The following is a 21,667-nucleotide window of genomic DNA, read 5'->3' as shown; positions in this document are numbered from 1 at the left end:
TAGCATCTTTAGGGTTGCCAGAACATAAAATATGACTCTTTTTGAAGATATTTCCCAAAAATGAAAAAAAAAAAAAAAAACTCTTCCAGACATTTTCAAGTCCAGTTGGCTTTAACTTAATACTTGATAACTCGTGATCTGGGTGACTGAGAATCTTTGTACCCTACTGGTGTGCAGTCTCTTACCTCTGCGCATCATATGCGGACTTGGCCCCATGGGTCCAGCCCCGGGGGTCCCAGTGCCCAGCTGCCCTGCAGCCTGGCCCCCTCCTCCTCCAGAGCCATTCCTCTGGAGCAGAGGGGTCTGGGCAGGTGTGGAGTCACGTAGCTTTGGGTTGCTTTACAGACAAAAAGGAAAAAGAAAAGCTTTTAAACCATCCAGCTTTCTGAAATGCTGCGTTCACCACTAAATGCTTCTTATTAAAGGTTAAAGCCATCAAAGTAGATGCACTGAATTCAAACAGCTACAATAACAAATGCTGCAATAATAAAGCTCACAAATGTAATCTGGGTGCCATCTAAATTTACCTTACCAATAGAGTCTGTAGGACCATAAGAATGCTGGACTGAATAGTGTTATCTGTCTGGATATGAATGTTGAATGTTGCCCTTTCACCAACTAAATCAAAGACACCCTTCAGTCGTTGCGTAACAGGCACCAATGTCCAGGCTTTTCAAGGCAGTTTAGGCCAGTTAGTGTGACGTTCCTGCTGATTCCAGTGATTTGGGGAGGAAAGCAGAGGGATGGGGAAGTAGAGAGGCCCTGGGAGTGACTGTGAGCAGAATGACAGCAGCCATTGTTGTGCTCTTTCTGTGGGCTGAAGTCTAGCATAGCTGTGACTGGCGGTGTATGAAAACTTGTGGCTTTGCTAGAGAAACACAAGCTGAACCAAAGTGACCAAGAGAGGAGGAGGTGTCTGCGAGACACCAGTGAATCATGCATTTATAATTTGCTGTGCTTTTATGGAGCCAGTAAGACTGAACTTATCTGTTCTCAGAGAGAGTCTTCCCACAATGTGAACACTAAAAGCATAAACACACATCTGTATGTCTGTCTGTACGGCATGCTGTGTCACTCCCCACCAGCAGCAGGCAGGCAGGGGAGCGGCCCTTACCTGAGCTCTTCTGTGTGATGGGCTAGAAGCTGCTGAGCGGCTGCGAGAGCAGCGAGACCCTGCGCCAAGCTTTGCTGGGAGCTGTCATGCCCTGACCCCCCCGGTGGAGCTTGCGGCTGGGGCTGGGGCTCGGCCAAGGCCTGGGAGACCTGCCCGGCCCCGTACCCCTGCTGCCCCGCAGCCTCCACGGGGGGTAAAGGAGGCTGGAAGGCAGGTGAAGTGTGCTGCTTTCTACCTAAGGTGTTACTGCCTCTACGGAGGGTGTGGTCCGAGTACTTGTTAGGGGTGCTACAGAGGGACAGCGAGGAGACGGTGAGGGAGAAAAAAAGAAAAAAAAACACCACAGCTTTGATCACAGAGTCAATGATTAGACGAGGACAGAGAATCACCACCACCTCAGAGCAGATGGAAGTCAGTAAAATAGTGTTAAGGATTATATCACAAAGATTCTATCCACTACAAAATTATAGGAAGCAAAAGAAAGGGACCAGAAACTGGATTAAAGCCAAAATTATTCCCAAAAGCAATTAATGAGAGTGAATCTGCTAACAGCACTGAGCAAATCCTGCTTGATTACTTGTCTTTGCGTGATGTGTCGTTCTCTGGTCCCACCATACTGCCAGGCCGCTTCCTCTCGATGGTGCTGCAGTCATAATCCAGGTGATTGTTGTGGTTGGATGCGGGCGTGGGCATCGCAAACATGCCGGACACATTGAACTCCACATCTGGAAGAAGAGAGAGACAACATCAACAGAGAGGATGTATCTAGTTTAACTTTATCTTGTAGAAATCATACCAAGAATTGTAAGAAAGCTAAAATGCTAATGTCTTTTTCGTGGTAAAGCACATCAGACACACATTATTGTTCTAAGTAGAGTGTTATTATATGTTTTCACACATGTGTGGAGGGGGTCTTTAACTAAACCTGTAACCTGTGATGATTGGACACCCTTATTAACCACTAGATCGTGTGGGTCTTAAATCTTTATCCAAGAGAAATGTGCTGTGGTTTGAAATCTGAACCAAATGCAGGAAACAGCCCCAAAACAAAAAGGTTTTAATGGGTAAGAGGAGGCAGATGTTGACATCGGACAGCCAGTTGCACATGCTTGGCAAATTTACCTTAACAAATTAAAACTGGGCAGGAAGTCAAGTCAAAGTCTTGACAGATGCCTTTATTCAACCTTTTGTTCTTAACTGGGATGAGCACCATTAATTCCTAATTTTTTCCCTAATCTTATCGAGGGTATTGTGTGAATCACCACATCTTTACAATAGAGGGCGCGGTCAACAAACACCGGCCCGTCACGGCGGTGATAAGTCACTCTTATATTCATACTAATGGAGTGCTAGGACTCTCAAATCTGCCTGGATTTGTCAGTGTATGAGTTGTGGGTGGAAAAAAGTTTAGAAAAATATGCAAACTCGGCAGAGAAATAGCCATAAACTCAACAGAGGTCCTTATTGTTTTGAGGTGACAGCACAAGCCGCTGACACATTATCCCTGTCTGTGCAGGCACTCCAAACGGTAAATTGTGGAGTAGACAGTCCGTCATCATTTAAGCTTAAACTACAAGAACTGAAGACAGACTTTGACGAACCTGCCAGACGAACCACGACAAAAATGCAAAAATGTTTGGACCGAAGAAGTGTAGGTGTAGGTCTCGACTTTGTTTTCATGGTGATAACTGTAACAGATGTTGGTGGTTGTATTTCTATCCTGCAGGACAGGGACTGCTTGTGGAGGAAACCAGGAACCTTACCCTCAGGAAAGAACCAGTCGGCGTGCTGGATGATGGGCTCTATGATGGCCACCACGTGCACAGAGGTAGCTGCAGCCATCTCGGCCAGACTCCTGGTTGTACACATGTGGAAGGACAACAATTGTAAGAGTCCTAACATAATGAAAGGCAATCTGAAATAAGCTCAAATAACAGTTTATAAAGGGTAAGCGGTAAAGAAAAAGGATGGATGGTCACAGTTTATAGAAATCTATTCCACCATGTCTCAAAGATTATTAATAAACCTTTGCTATTCAACATTAGACAAAGATGCTTTTAACCCCTTCTCACCCCTCAGTCTTGGCCCAGAGCAGGTTGGGTCCCAGGACGATGGCGATGTTGCTAGGAGTCATTTTGTTCACCTCGCTCTCCTGAGCCAGCTTGGCTAAAAACTTCACCAGATACCTGCATAAAAACACAGCAGTTTTTATTAGCGTTGATGCGAAGAGTCACTCACAAAACAGAAAGGAATTAGAAGCCTCGGTAACATAACCGTTCTCTGTGTATGATGAACATCGGTGGCTAACCTCAGGTTGTTTTTGTTATTCTTTGGTAGCTTATCACACACGACCCAGAGCGCCTGGAGCCTCGTGTCAGGGTCCGACACGCTGGAAAAGATTGAAAGCGGAGCGCATCATTAGTCACATCTATAATGAAATATCCTTACATGTAATTCCCTTCATATTTGCAGCACAGCTGTGTAAACGACTGTACATTCTTGGCGCATTTCATCCCCAGTGATAATGTTATGAGCCTTGCCTGGATGCCTGGTTCCACTCGTCATAAAGCTGGTGGGTCATTAGGGGTTCGGGGAGTTCTCTCAGGTACGACTTCAGTGCTCCTGAAATCACACGTGCACAGATGTTTTTAGACTTAAACATTAAAATGTATTATATTATAATTATAATTTTGAGTACTGAAATCTGTCACTGCAGTGGGATGTAGCTATTTGTAATTTTAAAAAACGAAGACATAAAAAATGACATAAAAAACACACATACTGACTTTAACATTTTTTTAAATTACCTAAGTTACTTGCTTTAGGATTTTGGTGCACGTTATAAATCGAAGAAGTTCCGAAACTAAAAAATGAGCTCCGGTTCGGGACGTACCAGCAACAGCGTGGGGGTCGGAATAAAACTCCTCCAGTTGTGACGTGGAACAGTCCAGCGCCGCCTTCAGCTTCTTTAGTTTGGATGCTCCTGCTGCGATTCTGAACAGACCCTAAATACACACACACAGACAAATAAACCACAGTCATAACCAGTAAACAACAACAAAGATACATGCAGACATTCAGTGTGCGCACAAGACCACTGCGCTTTCAGTGAAACTACACACACACACACACACACACACACACACACACACACACACACACACACACACACACACACACACACACACACACACACACACACACACACACACACACACACACACACACACACACACACACACACACACACACACACACACACACACACACACCTAACACTCAATTACAGTTGGACTCTGTATAAATCCACTACATAAACTCCCCCTGCCAGCTGCACATAATGAAACCTCAAAGCAGGCAAACAAACACACCCACCACTCACAGTGCAGCAAGCTCTCTACTTTGACACGTAAACAAAGACCGTCTTCACGCCGTAATGACAGAGACCGGACTCGCCAGGGAATGAAAAGGGGTGACAAATAATGTGTTTTGCAGTTAACACTTACACTCTTCTTTTTTTCCTTTTTTTTTTGCACAAACACACGCACAAGGAAATCTGATTTATGGACAGGAGACAAGTAGACTCTGTTGTATTCTAAATTTGTTGCAGGGAGGGAAGATGACAAACATTTCATAAATCACGGCGGGGGCAGCAGAAGGGGCGACAAGTGTCTCTGGATGTGGAAACGTAAATGCAGAAGTTTCCCCTGTTTACAGTTTGTCTATCCGCTCATCTCCTTGAGTCTTAACATGCTCGCTGAATAAACAAACGCTTGCTTTTGATTATGTCGATGACCGGTGAAGCCAGTAATCGCAGCCACGGCTCCATATGACTTTTAATGAGCTACACAGGCACTTGTTTTACTTACATGGTGAGACAAAGGAAACAAAAAGAGCATTCAAGTCAAACAAAATCTCATTCTATTGTTTACAATAGCGTAGAGGGAATTAGCCTCTAAATCATCAACGGCTGCTGGTTGTCATTAGAATTATGTTACATGAAGGTGCTAGAAAACAATCTTTGAGCATCAAATTGGTGATGAAATGCAGTCTTCGCTCTTCTTTTAGCTCTGTTTTAGTCTCCACCGACTCCAGAGGGAGGTTGCTGAGTTTTAAGCTTACTAAATGTTTTTTGCTTTTGTTTGTCCAGGCTGCTAACTTTGCTGTTTGTTTAACATTCAGCTGGTTTAATGGTGCTTGTTTGCTGAGAATGGCTAAACGCTGCTGTTGACACTGGATAATATGTTGGTCATAAAACCAAAACAATGCTACATGAGAATAAAAAAGCTTCACAGAGCTGCAGAGTCTGGTGTAATTTCTGGATGCCCTCGTTACCATTAAATGAACCCTTTCACCTTTGGCTTGCAGTGTTCATATGTCACCTGATTTAGATTTAATCTAGATATATTGGTTGTAGTTAAATTTTAGTCCATTAGAGTAAATCATTTGTATTCGTATATCTTCTTAGCATTTTGCTGCTACTACTGCTTTGTTGTGTGCAGTTACCATGGTTACAGATGTTGTTTACACTTTGCTTTACAATATAACAGCAGACTGGACAAAAAGTTTTCATTTCCAAACTCTGGCTGTTTTAAAACCCTCCCTAGCTTCATGTGCTCTCCACTGCAGAGCAGCAAATCACTCAGATGCTTCTTTTATAACCTCTTGTTGCACTCTTCTTACAGCAGGAGGATGATTCTACCCTTTCTATCCATGCTGCATAATAATCTTGCAAAATGCTACCCCTTCTATCTAATCTCTCCCTCCCTGCTGCGCTGTTTTTCTTTGTCTGTTCTCGGTTACCTCTTCCTTCATGCCCGTCTCTAGAAGCATCATAATGCAGGCCTCTAAGGGCAGAGCGATCTCCCTTCCACTCCTTTTCAGGTGTTCTTCCAGCGCCGTGCCAAACGCCGGCTTCTCCGTCCACGAGTCTGAGCACAAAAGAGGAGGTGAAAGAAGAGGTGAATTGCTGCAATCTTGTTCATGTTTCAAATCTAAAAAAAGACATAAAACAAATCTTCTGAAGGCAGAGTTATGGGGTTTGGCCGGTGTATCACGTTGGCCCAGGATTTAGCCTGTTGCTCTTCTGGATGGCAGATATCTGGGTCAACAACTCTCCCTCCAGCCAGGACCCAACCAGTCGTCACTCCCCCTACAGGGTGCCGTCAAATAATAACCACATGCTCCCAGACAGCGGGAGTGACTGTTCAGCTGTGTTTCTCTGTGTGTGTGTGTGTGCGTGTGTGCTAACATGTGAGTGAATGGGGAGGCAGAGGACAGAGGAGGAGGGGAGGGCTGCAGAACCCAGGTGGGTGTGATGTGAGAGGGGTGGGGGTGGGGGGGGTGGTTATGTGGATTTGGTGAGTCATCGCCACATGCTGGGAGACCAGGCTTGTCTGGTTTAGATCATATGTGTTTAGTGTCAGAAAAAAACAAGGTTCTTGAATAAGACACGGCTTCAACATTTCAAATAAAGACAAAAAGCCTTACAAAGAGAGCAGAGAAAAGATATTGTGCTGGAAAAAGAAAGGAAAGATGGACTATTATTGGAGAGCAGAGCAGTGAAAACAAAAGACTATTCTTTAATATCTGGGCCCCATTTGTGGTCTTTTAACAATTACAGCAACTGAGGGAAAAGGTAGTGCAGAAGTTAGAAAAACAGACCGGAGTGATGTAACTGAAGGGTACAGTAACTGGTTTCATTTCCCAAGCCAGCTGGAAAAGTGAATAAGAATAAGAAACCACTTCTCCTCCTAGGAACTACTTGTCAGTGCACCTCGAGGCAAAGTCCTCAACCTCAAACTTCTCCTGTGTCGAACTGGGAAGATATTGTTTAAAAAAAGACACCAAAGAAAAACGGGTGGGGGGGGACGTACAGCAGCTTTCTGTAGGAAGTATGTAAAGAGGTCTTGTATTATTGCCCTGCACACTACCTTATTGTATGTAAGTTGTTGTTTTAACACTGTACTGTTTAGTGCTAAGTGGGTGTGTTCATGAAGGGGTGTGTGTGTGTGTGTGTGTGTGTGTGTGTGTGTGTGTGTGTGTGTGTGTGTGTGTGTGTGTGTGTGTGTGTGTGTGTGTGTATGTGTGTGTGTGTGTGTGTGTGTGTGTGTGTGTGTGTGTGTGTGTGTGTGTGTGTGTGTGTGTGTGTGTGTGTACTTTACCTTGCTGAGTCTGGATGGTTGGCAAGACACCCTCCAGGAGAGTGAGAGACTTTCTGTGGTAATCAGCCTGAGCTTCTAGGAGCTGCAGGAACAGACATTAAGCAGAGTCAGACGGGGGGTGTAGGGTTGGGGGGTGTAAAAGATATGACAGCAAAGTAAATAAAATGTCAGGCCAAGCCTGTTTCACAGTTACACAGCAGCTGTGAATATTCCCACAGAAACTCAGCACACAGTTTTTTGCCTTGCTGAGCGTGACACACCCTCCACTCACCGTTACAAAGTAGCGGGCGTACTCTCCTTCTTTTGAGAAGAAACTGTACATGTCTGCAGCAAGCTGGTCCTGCCGGAGAAGCACAGGGGTATAAATCTTGAGCACTGAGACAATCATCTTAAAACTAACTTTTGAAAACCAAGATTCACAAGACAGAAGAGAAGCATCGCTGCAGTAAACCATTATTAATTCATTAAGAAACTACATCTCCAGCCTCACGCTGTCATCCATCAAATGAAAGGCCGGTATTTTAAGTGGCGTAAGGATAAGCGTCAGTGGTCAGCTAAGCCTCTGCTCTGTGCTCTATGTGAGTCATAAATCCTCTTGCTCTTGGCAGGACTCTGTGAGAATGGAAGAGAGAGCTGGTGAAGGGGAAACACAAGGCTCTGTGCTTCCTGGATAGAAAACCTGACACATCACGCTCAGTTCAATAGATGCAATCGCGCAGAGCTGACGGAGCATTTTTCAGTCATCTGTGTGCGTCAGCAAACTGGGTCAGAGGGCTTGAGGGTCTTGGAATGACCTGTTTGTTGCTGAAATTATTCCCCCCCCCCTTTTGAAAGTTCTGACCAGGCCTATTCCCAGTTACTTTTTTTTTTTAAGTCGAGAAAGGCTGGAAATGATCTCTGGCTTTCCCATTCCCAACATTTGCAATGCTGACAGTGTGTGACTGCTGGAACACCCTCCTATGAACTTGGTAAACAACAACATAATGAGGCAGCAGACTTGCATATAAAAACCCACGAGTCACCTCCGCTCATACCTTGCAAAGCTCCACTTTGTTCATTGCTTCATCCATCTCCTCCTTCAGTAGGTCAGCTTTGGCCGTCAGTGCTTGAGTGTTTGTTCCTGAGATTATTGACTTGGTTGCCTGCAACCATCTGAGTTTGAAGACATGAGGACAGATTGGACAATTAAATGATATGAGACTGTTTCTACAACCCAGAACTACAATGTGAATTCTATAACTCTGTCATCCTGTTCACCTGTAGTGTAATTTTGCTTTTAGGTCTATTCAGGACACAGAAACATCTATTACATGTCTGTATGATGAATCTTTCTTTTCTTGCTTTTCCAGAGGTTACTTCCATTTTGTCCCTGTTAAAAGGGTTTTTTGGGGGAGTTTTTGACCCATTCACATTGAGCCTCTAAGAATAGACGATGTTGGATGCTGTACAGATTGTAAAGCCCCCTTGAGGGAAATTTGTGATTTGTGATAACGGACTACACAAATAAAAATTGACTTGACTTGATTTGAAATTCAGGAGTGAGTGATGTAACAGGAGTTTCAGTTGGATCTGAGTAAAATATTACATAGATAAAGTGATGAGACATGAGTGAACAGTTAAACCTTGCTCTGGCAGAATCGTAATCCAGCACCAGTTTGGCCAGCTGTTTCCTCTGCTTCAGGATGTTGGGGATGTCCACCTATGAGAATTATATACATTTAAAAAAACTTAAAGAGCATTTTAGCATTTTTATTGGTAAATTAATAGAAATACCTGGACTGCCTGCATGCAACTGAGACCTCTATTCACACTTTAGGGTGCAAAATGACCACAAAAGGACAAAAGAAAATGCAGGTCTTGGCCTTTTCTTGGGTTTCAACTAATGGTTATTTTTATTATTGACTACCTGATGATTATTTTCTTGTTAATAGATTAAGCTTTTGGTCTATGAAATGTTAAAAATAACAATTTACCACAGCCCATAGTTATACTTTCAAGTTGCTTGTTTTGTCCAACCAACAGTCTAATATATTCAGTTGACTCTTATATGTGTCGCCCACATTAAAGAATCTTTTTTTTGGTGTTTGTGCTTAAATAATGACTGAAACACTTTGTTGATTATCAAAGTTGCAGATTTTTCTGTAATCATTGCAGCTTCTCGAGGCAAAAGCAGTGCACTTTGTTCAGAGTGACAACCGTAGCAAGAACAGGAAACAGCTAAAGGTTTACGGGTACAAAGAAGCAGCTGTCTGATAGAAAACTGTATTATAAAATGAACAGAACAGATGGCAAACCACGGTCTGTGATGATGAAGAGACTTAGCTTATGTTGCAGATTTTATTTTGACTTCTGTTGCCAAATCTCCAACGTGGGAGGATCACATTACAAAAACTACCTAATACACAAACTACTTGAGAGTCTGTGACATGTCAACAGTTCACACGCAGCTAGGTAATGTGAACCCAAAAAAGACAGAAACACAAGATGCTGTTTATTGGTATCCACTATGATTCAGACCAAAAAAAAAGCAAAGAAAATGAGTGCGACTGCAGTTTTAGGCGAGTCAAGAGCCCTGAATGTGTTTTTAAATATTTAACTTCTGTTCAGCTGTTATGTCCGGAGGGTGCGCGGCTTCTGACCTCTGCTAGCTGGCTGAGGGGATCCAGAACGTCCTTCTCTATCTGAAGCTCGTGTTGCATCAGCTCCGATGCCAGCCGATTCTCCGCCTCGCCGCACACTTCCATCATCTTCCTGTCAACGCACATCAACACGGACACAGAGAGAGAGAGAGGAAGGAGAGAAAGAAGAGTGTTAAAAGTGTGCATATTTATCCCTCATTATCACCGTTATGTGTGAGGATGAGAGGATGTTTGCATTCAGTGTAATCACACCACTCCTGACAAAATATCATTCACACATGAACACAGACGCTGCTCCTCTGTCCCCTGATCAATAACTGAAAGCTAAACCAGGTCACTGTGTGTATCATCATTTCTAGCTGTCCAAAGCCAACAGCAACACAGTGGCCTACTGACCAGCTTATACAGTAAATCTATGTATCACTACCGTTATCAGAGTTTCAGGCCACAATTTCTCCAGCTGACTCACTTCATCTTCCTCATTATTTCCAGACAGGGAGTGCGTAGATTTGGAGATGTTCACTTTCAAGATCCTCAAGCATAAACTGTCTGGCCTTGTTTTGTGGGTTTCTCTCAGTCACGATGAATGATCTGATCCTCAAGTAGAGGAACTACTAAAAGTCAATTTATTTTTAAAAACAACACACAGCTGGTTTGCCCTGAATGCATGGCCTCATATTTCACGCTCTCTTGGGTGCATCTGCCACATATAGCAACAGTTTAAAAAGGACGAGCAATTGGTTATCTGGCCTGTCAATCAATCGTGAACTCACCCTATTAAGGAGTCTTCTCCCAACTGGTTTCCTCCCTCCACCATAGCCTGCGATAGCGCCGTCAGAGGAAGCTTTTTCTGCAGGGTGCGTGTTTGTGTGTGGAAGAGGGACAGATGCAGATAGTGATTAGCTTTGTATTTTACATTAGAAAGGTCATCAAAGGCATTCCATTGCACAAGTCGACAGTAAATTCACAGACTCAGGAAAAGGAAGAGGGCTTTCTGAGAGAAGGAGGAAAATACAGATATTAAACGGGATTTAAGAGGCGTACTAAGGGAGAGTCACACCCATCGACTGACAATGCTGCAAGTTTCCTTTATAGAGTGTTTTAGACAGGTATGTTGCCAACATACTGTTTTTAACCAGAGGAACCCAAAGGCAAAAGTGTCATGCATAGAGACTCCAGTAGGAGTGAATAAAGACGGCAGATGTATGAATGGTAAAAATGGAGCATAGTGGTGTCGAAAAGGACCAGAGAGGTGGAGTAAATAATCCGTGGTTTATTACCTGACCATTTCCTGTATAGAGGCGTGGTACGGACTGTAGTGCATGTAGGGTGGTGTGGGGTAGAAAACACACAAAAAAAAGAAATCATGTACTGGAGGCCTAGTGGGAGATACTTTTATGTCATGAGAACTCAGAATTTGTGTTGTGGATGATACATAGTTTATTTTAAAGCATAAAACAGGGCTGTAACAAACATTTACTGCAGCGTGCTTTGTGCCTTACATGTCTCTTCTCTGCATCTGCGCCGATGTGTCCCTGTAGACAAGAGACCATCCTCTTGTGTGTGTTGTGGGACACCACCCGCACCAGCTCCATGCGCCGTTCAATCTGTGCGTAACACAAGACGTGCAGGAACAAATATTTAGCAGATATCTTCTGTGCTCATACATCACATGCAAGCAGCAGCTACCACAGCTGGGGGATGAAACCTATGTGAAGCATCACATTAACCCAAGTGGCATCTACCTTTGTTTACAGTCTATGATCATATACAAAGAATACAAGCTAAATGATGCTCTAAGTTCATTCTGTTACAAGTTGTGGTGGATTTTTCTATATAAAAAGGATCATAACAGTGTAGCCCCAGTTTAATATTTTGCTTTGTAGTATTTGGAATAAATCCCACCATGATTATTACTGCACCGCAACTCTGAACTTTTCATTAATCTCTTTAACACCATGAATTTATCTCCATAAACCAACAGAACAAAGAGTGGATAGCTAATGAGGTCCAGTTCCATGCAGAAATTTGATTAGTGCCTTGAGGGAGTTAAGGGTCAGAGTTCAAACATGATTGATAAGGGCTCATCCCTGCGGAACAACGTTGGAATGTTATCTTTGAAACACATGACTCATCGGAAGTGTCTCCATAGCGACAGCCGCTGGACTGCGACTGGGCTGTGACCGAGAGCGAGGGGGGGGGGGGGATTCTTTAGTGTTAAAAGGGTCTTTTTGATTACACAGGCTTTTCCTGTCTGCTCGCCTGGCCACACAGATCCACTCTGTGCTTTTAAGCCAGACAAGATATAATACTGTCATTGATGGGCTGGTCAATGATGGGAGTCACAGCCACAGAGCCCGATTGAAGCTGCGCAGAATGACCATTCACTGTCCCTGTCGTGCCAGGTGCTTGACTGAGACTGTCAGTGTCAACGTGAGGCCTCGGCTAACTGTCACTGCGCCATGAATGCCACTCGTCATTGCGAGGAGCTGTGCGAGTCTGATGATGCAAAGAAGCGCTCATGAGAAAGTCAATTTAAGCACCCGGTTCCAAACAGATCAGGTGTGTCTTCCGTTTTCTCTGGAATAAAACATGTGCGACTGAAGGGGGGAATCGGAGAGTCTGTAAGTGGCTCGGAGGGACAAACATGTACTCAAGAGTTGGGATAAACAATGTTCCAAATATAAATGGGAACACTGAGGTCTAAAGGGCAAAAAAACGAGCAGAAATGGATGGAGACAAATGTGCAGGGAGGATCAACCGAATACCAGACAATTGTGTTCCAAAAACAGAACGGAGTCGGAACTCAGGAATTCCACAGCAGATATCCGCCTCTGTACGCCCGCCCCTCCTCCCTCTCCTTTCCCTCCCTCTGTTCTCGCGCTCTTACGTCATTCCCGACCCATGGTGCCCCCCCTCCGGCATTCCCAAAACAGCTGGGTCAAATACAAACTTACCAAACACACACACTCTCTCACACACACACTGCCTGCTTATGCTATGGGCTTGGGAATGCTGTTTGGACTCATTTAGTACCTGGCACAAAACAAGCAGGGGATTCCCCTCCCTTTGCTCTGGGAGGGACGAAGTTCCTGTGCGTGTGTTAGAAATGTTTGGCTTACATGGCACTGGGAGTCTTTTTCCTTCCATTGTATCAAAACCAGTTTAGACGCAGGACACACCATACACTCCAAAAAAATAAAATTGGAGCTGCAGAGGAGCAGGGAAAACCGAGGCCAAAAAGCAGCCGAAAGGCAGCAGGGTGTGTTTTAGTCCTGCTATGGGATGAGGTCAACACTTGGTCAATCCCATGATGCGTCATAGAGCAGGGAATCCCGATGCTGAGCAGGACAGACGGGGACGGTGTCTGTCTGTGTGCCTGTGTTTGTTTACTGGTATAGAAAGGATGTTAACATGTCTGGACAAGTTCTGAATTACCAAAAATAACATAACATGACGCATAGAGGTTGGATTTATCCAGTCAGCCGCTGATGGTGAACAACATATCCTTTGTTTACATAAATATATTCTGCAGAAGTGTCCTTTTTAAAAATAAAAATAAAAAAAAACAGCTGGATGCTACTTTAAAAAATGGTTAAAACTCTTACACCCACTCATGCCACAACTTCAAGTTAGTGTGCGGGCCGGCACCCGAGTATTTCTGGAGAATTTCTGTGGCACCCCCTCTCCTCCTCCCCCCTTTGGAGGAGTGGCAAGGAATGAACAGCTGGCACGAGAATGCCTGGTGGGCTATTTACCACCCTGGAGTACCTTATCAAAAAAAAAAAAGGGGAGGGGGGGGGGTAATAACAAAAAGCCAAATACACAAATATGAAAATTAAAGACCCAATGGCCGCAGTGGACACTTGGTTGGGTGCAAGAAAAGCTGATATGAGCTTGACATAACTGCGAGTGAGACAGAGTGGTTGTTTGCACTGTGAAAATCATCTAAATATATTTGGTCATGTGGCGCAGTCGTTTAAATCATTTACGGGAAATGAGAAAATCACTTACTGTAAGAAGAAGTGAGAAACTAGAGAAAACACCAAAATGAAACTAAAAATAAACTCGTAAACAATGCTGCCCAACTACTAGAGGATTGGTTTCCTGTTAACTAAGGAATAAACAGAGACTGTTTGGATTAATGACTCAAGTGATTTCTATCCTTTCTTTTCCTTTATCAGACAGCCATGTTCTCATGAAGTGATAGACAGAGCCCACAGAGTCACAGCGGCTGATTTCCAGACACACACACACACACACACACACACACACACACACACACACACACACACACACACACACACACACACACACACACACACACACACACACACACACACACACACACACACACACACACACACACACACACACACACACACACACACACACACACACACACACACACACACAACAATCGTGTCTTTGAGGAGCAGTGAAAGTCAATTTGTCAGACATAATACAACGTCCTCACATCAGTGGCAAGCGCCCCGAGCGGTTGGTCACCCCTGCTCCCTTGTCGACTCGCATCATGACAGCGGCTCTTCTCGGCTCTGCGTCTAACACTTACTTACAAGCTGTCACTCGGATGCTTTCGCCCCTACTTACAATGTCTGCGGCACCTGAGCGAGAAGAAGGAATTCTGTCGGTTTGTTTGTGCGCCGGTTATAAAAGAGGGTGTGGGAGAAGGAAGAATCATGAGAAAGCAGGGTGTCAGACATTGTTCTTAAGGAGCCAGCTGAGTTTGTTTAACATGTCCGACGCCTCTCATTCACAAACACAAAGGCGATCTTAATAGCTGGAATGTCTTTGCGGAGCAGCCAAAATTAGTCTCGACCCCACCTGCTGTGCGCCTCAGACAGCCTCAGGGGCCCGAGGATAGCTTCCCTTAAGGAAACGTCTTTGCTTTATACAGTAGATACATCTACAGCCAGCACTGACCTCTGCTTCACCACGGCATGAATCTGCAGGTTTTGCAACACCAGCGAAAAGACTGATCTCCACTCTTTGAGCAGGCAGGAAAAACTAATAAGTGATATCAGCTGGTGTTTGTTTGGCATGAAAACTTGCAATTCAGTAATGGAATAAAGACTTGATTCTGCATGGTCTGTTGTGTGCTAGAAGAGGTCGCTGCTTATGTGTTCAGCGATTAATATCAGTATTTGACTGTCACATCATCATAAAATGAGATGAGTCAACAGAAACAGTAGGGAGATATGTAAAGTAGCTGGCTGGGAAAGATATAAACTACGTTGGTGAGAGGAGCAGATCACATAGAGGTTGAATCTATGAGTGGATGTATTATATGTAAGAAAAGGCACTGACTATTACTAAGGAAAGAAATGCAATACTAATATACCTTCAAGGGAGGGATTGATGAGTGAAATGAGCTGGTGTAGCCTTTTACAGACAAGGAATGTGTACATTAGCTGGTTTCACCTATCTGTTAACATAATGGCTTTTTGTCATTCACACATGGCTGTCTTGAAGTTTATGTTCCCTAATTCCTACATGACAGGCCATTTATGTGAAGAAGCATGTGCTAGTGTGATATTTGGCACGCGGTGTGCGAGAGGAAGCAGTGCTGAGTTAAAAATGTATAACATGAAGGAAGAAAAGTGCTTTCTTTTCACTTACAGGCTAATTCACTGATGTATTTTAAATCCTATTTCGCAGTTGAAGCCCTAATGAATGACCGAAGTTGTGCATCATAGATATTATTATATAAATAACAGTATGGCATTTAAAAGCTCTAATCGTTTAAACACCATTTTTATTTTTTCCATTGCATTTTGTAGGATCAAAGTGCTGATAACAATATCCTGCAACATCAGTTCTATAAACCTATGTGAGTTGCTTCATCATGTTGTTTCAAATCAACAACAGAGCAACGAGAAGTAATGGAGGTCCATGTTTTTCAAAATCTACCCACAGTGGAGTGCTGGGGTCAGTTTACCATGCTTTTTTTTTTTTAGCCTTTCTGCTTAATATGAAGTATGTAGACAGTTAACTTTTTACATAAATACTAAAGGGATTTTGTCTATGGGACTGGTTTCATTGATAAGAAGAAAAACAAAAAGCAGCTGCCTGACAGATGCAGCCATTCCAGGGTAGAGTTAAGAGCTGGTCAGTGCTCCGCACAGTCAGATTAATCATTTACCTGCAGGAGGTCATCGCTGAGAACTTCTGTTTTCTCCGCTCTGTGGGTGAGAAAAGACAACACAGATTAGTGCTGACAGACGAGTAGTTGTACTTCACTGTGCTTGTGTGGTCATTGTGAAAATATCTGCCGCCCCAAAACGATAATGCTCTTGATAGACTGGTTTGAGCTCTATAACAGTGTCAGGCATTGACTGGGGAACCACCGTGGGAACGTTTTAAGGCAGGGTGGGTCTCTTTGGTTTGTTGGCTCTACCGTGCAAACAGGCTGGTATCCATCTCTGTCATCAGACTACACTGCTGTAGCATCAAGAATTCATATACCACTCCTTTTTGGTTTTCAGAAGCAATAAACTGTGAAAACCCGGAATTATTTGTCATAACAAACAGTACACATGTGGAGAAAGGAGAGAAGCACGAAGGAGGTGTGTCGCTGCCGTTTACGCTCGACAAGTTTTGATTTCCTTAAGCCGGGCTCACGATGTCTTGCACGGGGGTAGCCATGCAGCCACGCTCTGCCTGAGCCTATTAATAGTAAACTAATCGTTGGGCTAGGGGAGGTCAGACAGATTAGATTCACTTAAAGGGAGAAGGCTGAGAAACACGGGCTCAGCTCATTCTGCTTATCGACACCTCTACACAGGCTGGTAGCTTCTGTGGCTACTGGTGGGGGGGGGGGCAGCAACATGACAGTTATAATACAACCCTGAAATACAGCAAATGAACAGACACCTGTCAAACCTTTTGCCTTTACTATCACCCAAAATAATGGTGCAGGTAACGTTGGTTGCCTCAAAAGGAGTTTTTCAGCCTCCTAATTGAACTGACCCATGTAGACAGCCGCTCGCCTGCATTTTGGGTAACTTGAGCTCCAAACTAGGCCCTCCTCCAAAAACTTGCTCTCTATGAACTATAGTAACCCCGTCGCAGCGGTGGACAGCTGCTTTCAATTACAACACAGAGGCAGGGAGAAACGGAGAGAGAGAGAGACTGAAAGAGCAGGGACGATAGTTTTGGGGGTTTAGAAGGAAAGAAATACAAATACAGAAATTTGGTGGGTGGGGGAAGTGGTGGTGGTGGTGCGATTATAGACTCCTAAGTGCCAAACCAGAATAATCTAAAGGCTTGAGATGAATGGAAAGACTTTCTCTTGAGGGGGAGCCGTAGCCAAGCTGGTGAGGTCACACATGCAAGAGTGAAGACCTACAGAATAACCAGCAGAAACCTACAGACAAGACTCCCGGCACTCTGTGGAAAAAATGTGAGCCGCACACAGCATCAGAGTTTAATGCACACACACACGCGGAGCGCCATTATAAAGCCGCCGCAGTATGGAACCCGTGTTCTGGTGTTGTCTACACGCTGAAGAGCTCTTCAAGTGGTCCCATGGAGGGCTTGAGCTTACAAACTGGTGTTTTCATCAAACGGGCTTATGCTTGCATGAACGCAGCCTGTGCAAACTTGATCCCAGTGTTTATGCAGACAAATAACTTGATACCAAATAACTCTGATAATTAAGGTGATGGTTCATTTAATGTGTGTACATGGTTTATATTAACCCACTTTCCCCATAATGTGAGATTACACAACCCGTTTGCTGGCTGACTTTAGAGGGATTGTCGTAGACTACAGGATGAGAGCAACATCAGGAAAATACAACTAAAAAGAAGCTCATTTAAATTTCTCTCAGTTCCCAAGTGCGACATGAATTCTTAGGCGTTTTTGCTGTGGCTGCAAAAAGATCCATCACTGTTTTCCCCAGCTCCGCTCCCCCATGCGGCTCTTCCCTCAAACGCACCACTTTGGTCCAATTACTGACCTCCGCGGCTCGAGAAATGAATCAAATCAAAACACTGAAAGGCGACCAGACTAAACTGCGTGTGCGCCAAGAGTAACACGAAAGATTTGCCTGGTAATCTCAGCTCTGTTAGTGTGAAGATGCTTCCTGACGTTAATGAGAAAGAGAAGTAGGTCAGAGTGGTGTCGATATCACCCTAACCTGGTTGTAAATGAATGATGTGAAGACGCTTACAATAGAAGCTAGTATGTGAGCCGATCTCTAAAAGCACAGTCACAGAGGGGAAAAAAAGAAAAAGGTTGTGTACAGCCTGGGCAGAGGACAAACAAACAACAACACACAGAACAACAATTGTTTTTGCCGGCGTCAGCTGACCCGCGGCGAACGGAGCTGACCCCCGGCGAACGGAGCTGACCCCCATCGTGCCTCACCAAAGCTGCAGAATTTGGAGGAAAGCGTGTCGCCGAGCGCCGCATGTGACTTCTCGACAACAAGGGATCTTCGCAAGGGTGGTAACCATGGCGACCTACTATCAAAGTGGAAGCGGGGTAAGTGAATACCGCGGCCGTGAGCACAATAGAGCGGCTGTTACCGGCCGCTCGACACAATCGGCGGGCCCGGGGAGCAGGGAGGGTCTGCCTTTTACGTTTGCAACAGTTGGCAGCTTAAAGGCATCAGGTAATGGATACTGGAGCCAGATGAAAGGAAGAGAGGAGAATAATTGAGTGACTCAGCCCATACGACCCCCCTAATGGGGTTGATTATGTGAGCTGCTGCGCTAACATTAGACCTAGGCTGGAGTGAACATAAGATGAAGGTGAAACTGAAGGACTTTTATACAATGTGTATTGTTGTGGTGCAAAAAATAAACTGAGCTTAGGCGAAACCATACATCAGTTCTTTTATATATACACGATTGTTTTTATAGTGTTTCGATAACTGTGTGACTAAGCAATATTTGAATGTTTGTTACTTCCTTTTTAACCCTAACCCATATTACTATGAACATGAGACTATTGATATTTTCACCAATAATTAATATGCAGATTATTTTTTGATAGGTTGATTCATTATTCTGTTTATAAAATGTCTGAAAATAGTGAAAACACCCAATTATAATTTTCTAGGATGAAAGGCGACACCTTCAAATGTCCGAACAGCCCAAAGTCATTCAGATTACTGTCATGTATGACAAAGAAATGCGTGAAATCCTCTCCATTGTAGAAGCTGAAACCAGCAAATGATTGGAACTTTTTGCTTAAAATGACTGTAACGATTATTCAGTAATCAAAGCAGTTGGTGATTCATTTTCTGTTGATCGACCAATCCCTTATTTGCTCAATTAATTCAGCTCTACATGAGTCCATCCTGTTCCTGGTTTGAGTTATGTCCTGTTGCTAAGCAAAAATCTGCTGGCTGAGATCTGAATCCAGAGCATATAATGTGATACGTATGACTGTCATGACTGTTTGATTTGTTTTATGCATCTATAAAAAATGTCATGTGTTTAAACTGTGTGTAAATCTCTTGAACTGCCTTACAATGAACAATGAATTAAACTGACATTAGAAAGTTGTAACATTGAGTTATTATTGTGTTGTAAAGATCTGTGTTGAGCTTCCCAAATAAAGTCTCTATATTGTGTTGTAGTTCCACCAGACAGAAGTAGTGTTCCACAACCGAGGCAAATGACCCTAATCTTTATTCAAACAAACAAAAATGACTTTTGACAACAAACAAAGAACAGTGTAGTCTGATAGGTCTTGTTTATAACCAGCCGTACACCAAAGCCATCCCAGCTGACACAACCCATTGTCCTGCAGGCGCTGGCATGGTGAGACACGGGAGGGAACGCCCAGTCACCTAACCTTGTTCATTCAACAGTGACATTTTGTCGATCCCTCGGGGAGGGGTGGGGGGAGTCCTTTTTTTTTTTTTTTTTTAACATGACACCCTCTCGATTGAATCCAGGACTTCAAAACACAATAAATCTGCATTGGATTGCGTAACACAGCGCCAGTAAGAAGATTGCTGTTGTTAGATATGACATCAAAAAAGGGATTATATAATAAGACTGTTTATAATGCGGGTGAATGATGAACAGAGTGGGGAGAAGGAAAGCTATCTGTATATTCTATTCTTCCTCACAATTGTAAAGTGAAGAGGGTGTAAATTGAACTGTGTGTGATGTTGTTGACCCCCGCTTTGGGAACTACTGAGTTGCAAAACAGGACACGTAGAGTTAAAAGAGATTCCAGGTTTAACCATTTGTGATAAGCTCATTACTGTACTGATTGATTGGCAGTACTCCGCTTTGGCACAACAGATAAACCCAGGATGATGCAGCAGTTACACCAAAACACTGGATTGTTTGTCTCTCATTTTCCCCCATTTGTAGAGACAACTTTGATCCGACAGGCTGTTGGAAAACCTTCCATATGTGACCAAATATCAATTAAATGTATGGGAGTATTTGGGGCCGACCAGCTCATTGTAGCTGCTGATGGTGGCTAAAACCTCTTGAGCAGACTGAGATAATGAACCTCTGCTTCAAAGACGTCTGGCCACGCCGCGTGAGCTAGCAATCATCACACTCTCTTCCTCAGCCACAGAGAAAAGCTTATCTTCAGCTGACTTCCTGGCAATCAGAGGTCATGTGATTATCTCGGGAAAAACAAAAGAAATCGAACTCATTTATCATCACCTGTCCAGCCTGTATTGGTGATCTCAACTTTGCCTCAGTGGAGCATGACCGTTATGTTATCATTATGCAGATAAGTGGTTGCAGCCTATGATACCATATCTTCTTTAAAAATGTGTTACTATCTCTCTGCAATGACATGCAGCAAACATGGGTGTATTGGGCCATGGAGTTTAAAAATAGCAAACTGGAATAACCTTCCACAATGAAAGAGAAAAAGAGAAGAGAAAAAAAAAAATCCTCCCATGAATCACATGCTGTTTTTCCCTCCACTTCAGTTTCACTCTCTACATTTATGTTCCTGGCGCTCTCTCTCTCTCTCTCCTCTTCTCTAGAAAGTGCTAGCATGTCTCTGGGAGGCAGTTTCCTGTTTGTAGAAGAAAGGAGAGATTTCCTTAGAGCGGCTGCTTGCTGGACACAGTGTTCTGCCTTTGCAACAATCGCAGGAACCCAGGGGGCAGTGGAGAGGGCCTCGGCACGCTGAACCCTCGCGGATGCACAAGCGGGCACGAACCCACTGGACAAAGCAGCTCGCTCGCCTTAATCCGAGCGCAGACATGTCACTCAATCAGAAATCAGAAATCTATGGGTGCACGAGGGATTAAACCGACCTTTTGCATATGAAAAAAGGAAGCTACTAACACACGCACGCACGCACACGAACACACACGTCTGTTTTCTGCATCACGCTTGCTACGCTTCTAATTTACTGCTGCTTCAGTGCGCTGAGGAAGTTATGAGTATTCCAGCTGCCCCCGCTTCTCCTGCTCTTGAGTTCGGGATGTACAAACATTATTGGGCAGATTCTTAACTGGAGACTTCGCTGACGCTGCTACCATCAAATGAAGACGGCGGGAATGCCAAGCGGATAATTCCAGCGTCTGGAGCTTTCCTGCCAAACAAACCATTTCTGTCAGTCCATTAACAACTTCCACTGCTTTGTCTGCTTTTGATTATTGTCCTTTTGTTTTTTTTGTTCATCTGTTTTACATGTTTTAGTCTATATAAATCTTACTTCAGTATTAATATTGAGCTTATAAAATGTCAAAAATAATGACCAAAGCTCATCACAAATTCCCAGAGCCTTTC

At 43.8% G+C, this 21,667-nt stretch overlaps 1 protein-coding gene across 3 annotated transcripts in view; it reads right to left on the bottom strand.

Moving 5' to 3' along the window:
* The window catches only part of arhgap17a (Rho GTPase activating protein 17a), a 30,282-nt gene that overhangs the window by 5,786 nt on the left and 2,829 nt on the right, over positions 1–21,667 (bottom strand). Inside the window, exons 2-18 of one of the 3 annotated variants that reach the window (XM_062443097.1) lie at positions 16,081–16,120; positions 11,420–11,524; positions 11,198–11,230; positions 10,691–10,767; positions 9,918–10,029; positions 8,901–8,977; positions 8,313–8,430; positions 7,550–7,618; positions 7,279–7,360; positions 5,918–6,045; positions 4,008–4,119; positions 3,655–3,736; positions 3,423–3,503; positions 3,187–3,300; positions 2,878–2,969; positions 1,692–1,839; positions 186–337 (exon numbers count right to left, since the gene is read on the bottom strand). In XM_062443097.1, coding sequence (XP_062299081.1) covers positions 186–337; positions 1,692–1,839; positions 2,878–2,969; positions 3,187–3,300; positions 3,423–3,503; positions 3,655–3,736; positions 4,008–4,119; positions 5,918–6,045; positions 7,279–7,360; positions 7,550–7,618; positions 8,313–8,430; positions 8,901–8,977; positions 9,918–10,029; positions 10,691–10,767; positions 11,198–11,230; positions 11,420–11,524; positions 16,081–16,120 — 1,622 coding nt within the window. Of the gene's footprint in view, positions 1–185; positions 338–1,114; positions 1,403–1,691; positions 1,840–2,877; positions 2,970–3,186; positions 3,301–3,422; positions 3,504–3,654; positions 3,737–4,007; positions 4,120–5,917; positions 6,046–7,278; positions 7,361–7,549; positions 7,619–8,312; positions 8,431–8,900; positions 8,978–9,917; positions 10,030–10,690; positions 10,768–11,197; positions 11,231–11,419; positions 11,525–16,080; positions 16,121–21,667 lie in introns of all 3 variants that reach the window. The other 2 variants (XM_062443099.1, XM_062443098.1) reach the window with 2 other exon arrangements.

The sequence above is a fragment of the Scomber scombrus genome, chromosome 21, assembly GCF_963691925.1.
Source record: "Scomber scombrus chromosome 21, fScoSco1.1, whole genome shotgun sequence".
Classification (NCBI taxonomy): domain Eukaryota; kingdom Metazoa; phylum Chordata; class Actinopteri; order Scombriformes; family Scombridae; genus Scomber; species Scomber scombrus.
This window is presented reverse-complemented; position numbering and strand designations above follow the sequence as displayed.